The sequence below is a fragment of the Symsagittifera roscoffensis genome, chromosome 7, assembly GCF_963678635.1.
Source record: "Symsagittifera roscoffensis chromosome 7, txSymRosc1.1, whole genome shotgun sequence".
Lineage (NCBI taxonomy): Eukaryota > Metazoa > Xenacoelomorpha > Acoela > Convolutidae > Symsagittifera > Symsagittifera roscoffensis.
Window position 1 is genome coordinate 38,709,950 of NC_087068.1, and position 6,371 is coordinate 38,716,320.

General features: G+C 36.4%; 2 protein-coding genes across 2 annotated transcripts in view; one reads left to right on the forward strand and one right to left on the reverse strand.

Annotated features, from left to right (window-relative positions):
* Nucleotides 1-1,013: 1,013 nt before the first annotated feature.
* LOC134852200 (centrosomal protein of 83 kDa-like) lies at nucleotides 1,014-4,509 on the reverse strand. Its single transcript, XM_063868513.1, has 2 exons — nucleotides 3,921-4,509; nucleotides 1,014-3,393 (listed from the first exon to the last, which is right to left on the reverse strand). Exons 1-2 carry the CDS (start codon nucleotides 4,323-4,325, stop codon nucleotides 1,441-1,443), a joined length of 2,358 nt encoding a protein of 785 aa, XP_063724583.1. The 5' UTR covers nucleotides 4,326-4,509; the 3' UTR covers nucleotides 1,014-1,440.
* A 202-nt stretch (nucleotides 4,510-4,711) lies between these two features.
* The window catches only part of LOC134852201 (golgin subfamily A member 4-like), a gene marked incomplete in the record, with an annotated part of 10,961 nt that continues 9,301 nt past the window's right edge, over nucleotides 4,712-6,371 (forward strand). Inside the window, 1 exon segment of the mRNA XM_063868514.1 lies at nucleotides 4,712-5,148. Coding sequence (XP_063724584.1) covers nucleotides 4,905-5,148 — 244 coding nt within the window.

Genomic DNA, 6,371 nt, shown 5'->3' on the forward strand with positions numbered 1-6,371 from the left:
AAAACTATTAAAAAGAATAAGAATTAGGATGAATTAGTCGGTAATTAAATCATTAAAACAATGAGAGATCATTGTCTCCGCCGGAGAGAACGGCCAATGAAGGTCATAGAGGACTGACCTGTTAATTTAAACTAAATACGTTTTGCAAAAAATGCAAAATATGATGCAATCACAACAACGCTATAAAGACCCTATTTAGATAAAGTTTTCCTGCGTCGCAGGCAAATTTGGAAAAACTGGTCAAAATGCCGTTTTCGGACATTTTTTTGGAAAATTTTGATCAGAAAATTGCGTTTTTTGGCTCGCGCTCCTCTTCAAGTCAGTATATATTGGTGCCCAAGGCGCCTCTAGATAAATTTTAGGATAAGTCGACCAAAAATGGAATTCATTAAATAATATCAAAGGGGGGCCCTTTGTTTGGCGAGGCGGTCGAATCTCCACGGAGCTAAGCAAACAAAATGAAGGCATTTTGTGGCTAAGCGAATAACTGTTTCGAAAAAACTTTCCCTCAAATTGCACGAAAATCAATTTCGAAAAGACTCAGTCAATTTTTTTTTCGGCGCTTTTAAGTAACATGAGCATAATCTCGCATATTCACGAAAATGAAGAATATCTGCTTCTGTTAGTAGTGCAGTATGAGTAAAACTAAATCTAGCACTGGTTTAACTTAGGTGCCTAAATCTCGTAGTTTTGTTTATTCTAACCGTAGTTTTTATATCGAGTTATTTTTTCTTTTTTTTCTGCAACTAAATTTTTGCATTTTTGTTTTTAACGCTGAAGAGAACTTGCCAGTAAGATTTTAACTCCAAGAAAATTTGCCATTCCTTTGTTTTTAATAAAAGCATCCCCGTGAAAAATGAAGCACAAATTTTATCACATCTAAACTCCACTTTCCTCGGCTTTTTTTTTGAAAGTTTGCTCATTAGTATAATTTGGCAGATTGTTAATGGGATGAATTTTTCCCGGTGGAAATTTTTAGTATCCTATCTTTAGTATTCTTTGGATAGAAAAAAAAGACAAAACAGTATTTCAATTCATATTTCTGCTCATTCTTGCAACTTTTCTAATCTAGAATATGAATCTGCGGTCACTTGTATCAAAAAGACTCAGAAGTTGTTATTTACTTTGTGAATATCAAGAGAAGTAACCAAATCTACTCTTTTCCACAGTTACCTACAATCATTTTTTAAAATTTAGGATAAACCGTCTTCATTTTAACAGAGTTTGGCATAATGAAGAGGAAAGAGATGCTGCAAGTTTTTATTTTCATTTGTTCAAAAATCATATTTATCGTTGTGTCATTTTTTTCAGAAATATTATAAAGATTGGGGGCAAAATGGTAAAGGGTCTTCATTTTTCAGCTTTTAAAATATATCATCTAAAATTTACTCTTCATTTTGTATCAAAAAGAAAACTTCTGAATTTACAGCCGCCACACTTTCATGACAGCGTCATCTCCAAGTCGCTTATTTCGAATTGTGTTGGATTGTTGAAGCCAGAATTCAGCATGCTTCTGCTTTGTGGTGCGCCCTCTCGTGGTAAAATCAAATCGTTTTGGTAGTCCAATATCTTTCCGAGATCTGTTGCTTCTTCGGTGCCGAGAAAGTATTTCATCTGTTCTTTCTGAACGTCGCTCAATCGATTTAGTCGATCTTTCAAACTTTCCAGTTCCTGCATGTATAATTTGTCCACCTTAGAACAGATTGTATCATCGCTGTAACTTTTCTCGATTCCGTCGATTTCGCCTTTTTCAATGAAGGTCGCGTTTTTCAGACTAGCAACTTCTGACAAGTGCTCTGCTTCGGTAAATTTGGGCGCTTCTCGTTGCACGGCGCTCTCGACTCGCAAATTTGGCCGCTCGTGATTATGATTCGCATTAGACTTCACTTCGCTCAAGTCTCGGTACCTTTTTTCAACTTTGTTCAGCCTTTGTTTCATTTCATTGTAAGAAGCCAAAGGTACAGAGTCGTCCAGATTTTGTTTCTCTATTGTAAGTTCCATTTCTTTAGCTTCTAAAGAGTCCGATTTCTGTTTAATTCTGGCCAGTTTTTCAGCGAAGTTTCGTTTCTTCTGCAGGTGGATTTGTGCCGCTTTTTTCAGTTTAACATTCAATTTTTCCACTTGGTCTTCCAAGTACTGATTTCTTTCAGTGAGTCTCAGCTTTTCTTGTGCCCATTGTGATTCATGGTGAGACCTTTCAGCGTTCGTTCTTTGTGCTAAAGTGTCCAATTCTTGTTTCAGGAGCTGATTTTGTTGTTTGAGGGATTCATTTGTTGATCTCAGACGCTGAAGGTCCGTCATCATTTCGGATTCAATGTTCTGAGTCGACAGTAGTTCGTTTTGAGCTGTTGTCAGTTTTTTCCTCGAGTTTGCATGCTCATTTTTCTCTCTTTCCAACTCTTTTTCAACATTTTCTTTCATTTCTAACTGAGATTGGACGATGCTTAATTGCTTCTCGATTTCCATTTTTTGTCTCTCCATAGCGCCGATTTGCTCTTGAAGTCTCAACTTGGAATCGTTTTCACGAGAAATTAGCTCGCTTTTGAAGTTTTCGTAATCTGAAACTTTAGCTTCCAGCTCGGCATTTTTGTCTTGCAAGTGAGCAAGTTTCATCCAGTCAGAATCTTTTGCGCTTTGGACTCTGCGGGTGACTTCTCGTTCTTTTTGTGCCAGTGCTGTTTTCTGTTTTTCGATCACGTGGTTCGCGGCTTCTAACTTAGTGGAAATGTCCTCATTTTCAACCTTCAAAGCGTCTCGTTCTTTGACTACATTGTTGTATGCGATCATAGAGTCAACTTTTTGGTTATTTTGTGTCAGCGATTCTTCGTGACGAATTTGCTCGATTTTGTTTTTGAGGCTTAAATTCTCTTTTTCGACCTGCAAAAGTTTTTCATTTTGAGTCCCGTTGAAGTTGTTCGATTTCTTGATTTCGTCTTCCAAATTTTCGATCTGCGATTTTAGGCTGGTATTTGTCGCCTCGAGGATTTTTATTTTCCCGTTCAGTTCAGTCAAGTGCTTAGCTTGAAATCGACTGATGTGGTTGCTGGCGTCGGTTCGATTCTCAGCTTGTGCGTCTTTTTCTTCAATTGTCTGCTCCAACGATTTAACTCTGTGGGCTAAATGTGCATTCTCTCTGACCAAATTTTTTACTTTCTCCGATTCCCGTTCTGCGTTAGAACTGAAGTTTTGAATGATTTCTTCTTTTTCACGAGTGAAACAGTCGACTTCATACGAATGCTTCATTTCCAATTCAGCAATTTCTCTCTCGTGTTCCCGTTTTGTGAAGTCGTATTCGGATTTGAGGAAGGTGATGTCGTGTCGGAGGGCGTTGTAGCGACTCTGATACTCGTTCAACTCGTCCTCCATTTGTCCCATTCGGAGCCGAAAGGGAACCTAATTAGACCGAATAAATTAAGTCATGAAAATGAAATAACTTGATTGAGCAAAAAAAAACCACAATGAGAAAATGTATCCTAATGTGTATCTTAATATCAATGATCATGTTTTATGTTAGCACTGGTTCAATTGCTTATCAGAAAAATGAAAGTTAGTTGAAAAGTTATTGTGTTTGCCACAAAATTATTGTGTTTGCTAGAGCGTTGGTAACTGACAAACATTTTGACGTCTAATGGTGCAGGGGTTTCATCATACTTGAGAAAAACCTAATTTCAATTCGTGGCAATTTTGGTAGTTTCAGAATCGCTTGCACAAGCAAAGTTATCTGGTTATCAGATAACTTACCAATTAAAAACTAGTTGGTCGGATGAGACTTCTGGAATGATTTTTAGAAAATAACAAAAAAAGTAGCATTATTGTTTTAATCAGAGATATCAAAATATAATTTTTTTCGCTGATGTTTGAAAAACTCATATGCAGGTATGCTTTCTTAAGCGGAGAAAGATCAATCTCAAAACCTTCACCTGTAATTCTTGGACGATCTCCGCTTTTATTGATTCGTATTTCTCCGGTGTCAACGTAAACTTCCTCAACCCGCTCATCACCGAATCTTTCGTCGCAATTTCATTCTCCAGTTTCCGAATCACTGTTTTGTACTTCTCAATTTCGTCTTTGTGCATGTCGGAGAAATGAGCGCTCGGCGAAGTTTTGTCTCGCAGAAAGTCGAAGTCTTGTTGGAGTCTTTCGTATTGCGACTTCATGGAAATGTAATTGCTTCGGTGTTTGTCGGAACGCATTTTCTCTTCGGCAAGCATTTTGTGCAACTCACCTTCTTTCCTTATAAGGGGTAAAACTTGTTCCATATTTGGCATGGATGTCGAAAGCGCACGTGACTCCAAAATCCCGCTTGGGGGTTTTTTATCGCCCATTTCAAGTTGAATTTTTAGTCAATTATGAATGAACGCCGCTTTAGAATCATTTCGAGTTTGAGCGGTAAAAACTTCGTTTTGTGGTTTTGACTGAATGGAACGATATGATACACAAAATGGCTACTTTAATGAGCAAAATCAAAGTTTTTTTGGTAATAAAAGTAAATGGCTCGAAAAAAATCTTTGTTAAATATGTAAAAATGCATAAACGCACGAAACTCATTTATTCAAGAAGTTTCAAATGTATTCGTCAAACTATGCGGGTAATTTACTATTTAAAGTTTCACATGTATTTTTCAAACTATGCGAGTAATTTACGATTCATAGATACAGAAAATAAAATTATGAAAAATGCAAGATCTCGAAGTGGCAAATATGGCATTATCATTGAGATTATTTTCTGTGATATGCAATTACATGCACTTAGAGCTAAAAGTTTAAGTCAAGATATAAAATCAGTAAAAAAAGATTTAAAACGTTATAAGCATTTAGTAAAACTGTAAATTAAGACTTTTCACGTGCGTTTTAACAATCACTAAACACGCATATTGTTGGTGCGTTAACTGGAAATATTAATGCATGGATTTCGGAGCTGTCAACGCTTCCGGTAGTTCGGGATACGGAACAGCCGGGACTCGAACCAGTGGCGGTGTCTCTGGAGTTCTCCCTCTGGGCAAGTACGACCCGCTTCCCGGAATAACTTCACCACGGCCGGATCAATCAAACCAGATGACGATGGCGGACCAGTATCCTCCTCAGTTGATGATGGGCAGTAAAATGCCCCTGGATTTCCAGAGGATGCAAGCTCTGGAGTTTAGAGTAGGTTAGTCCCAGCTGATGAACCAAAAACTGTGATAGGGTTTCTTGCTATTTTGGCTATGAATTTATTGTTCTCTATAATAATTGATCCTCTGCTCTTGATTTTAAATATATTTTCTCTAATAACTGTTATTTTTGAATTTTGCGATTGAAATTTATAATAGAAAAGTTGAAGCTTTTCAAAATTTTTTAACTCAATATTATACAAACAACGCTTTACACTGCAAAGAAATAACAGACAGTTTCCCAAAAAAATGTTCTCGTGTAGTAGGAAAATGGTTCTATGCATAAGTTACACACCGGAGGCACACCATAAATCGGATAATTTGTTTTGATTCGTTTTTTCTTCCAAAATAAATTTTCTTTTGTAAGATAATTAATTAAGAAGAAATACAGGTTTTGTTCGAATCAATTGAACTACGGGAAAATTGTTTGGGTCAATAAATCTTCAAAAGACTTGGAACAAAAAGAGTTAACGGCTCAGTTAAATTGAGCAGACAAGTTAGGCTAATGGAAATTTGGGACCTTTGAATCCTGGCTGGTTCTCCTCAAAAACCACTGATGGCTTCGTGGTAGCTTGATGAACATCAAAAAATCGAAACCTGGTAGTTTGCTTGTCTCAAAAATTTCGAGGTATCCTTTTTTTATTGATATTCTTTTCTGATCTTTGTCATATTATTTTCTTCGCAAAATATATGCCTCCTGAAGAAACTATCTATGAATATAAAATGTGGCTTCCAGGATTTAGGAATATTGCGAGTCGGAGAGTTTTCTGGTCGATTTCTTAGGCTCAACCAAACTGATCTTGCGATATTTTCTGAATCACTGAAAAGACCCTATTTAGGCCGATTTTTTTTCTAACAATGTAACAGAAACGCAGAAATATTTTGACAAAAAACTGATTTTAAAAATTTTTTAATGTTATTTTTTGACAAGGGGGACACAAAATACTGACAAGGGGGACTCTTCGGATAGGATGTGCTATTTTGAATTTTGAGTTAATTCAAAATTGTAAATTAGAATAGCCTTTCTTGAAGTTCATAAGTTCATAGAAGGCATCCGATAGAACAACAAATTTTTCAATTGATTTCAGAGTTTCCAGTGTATGAGCTTTGCTTACAGTTAAATGGAAAAATACGTCCCATAAGATATTATGACTAACAAAATAGTTTGAAACTTCATGTTCCAAAAGCCTGTATTAAAGTTGAATGATAAAAACACCCAATA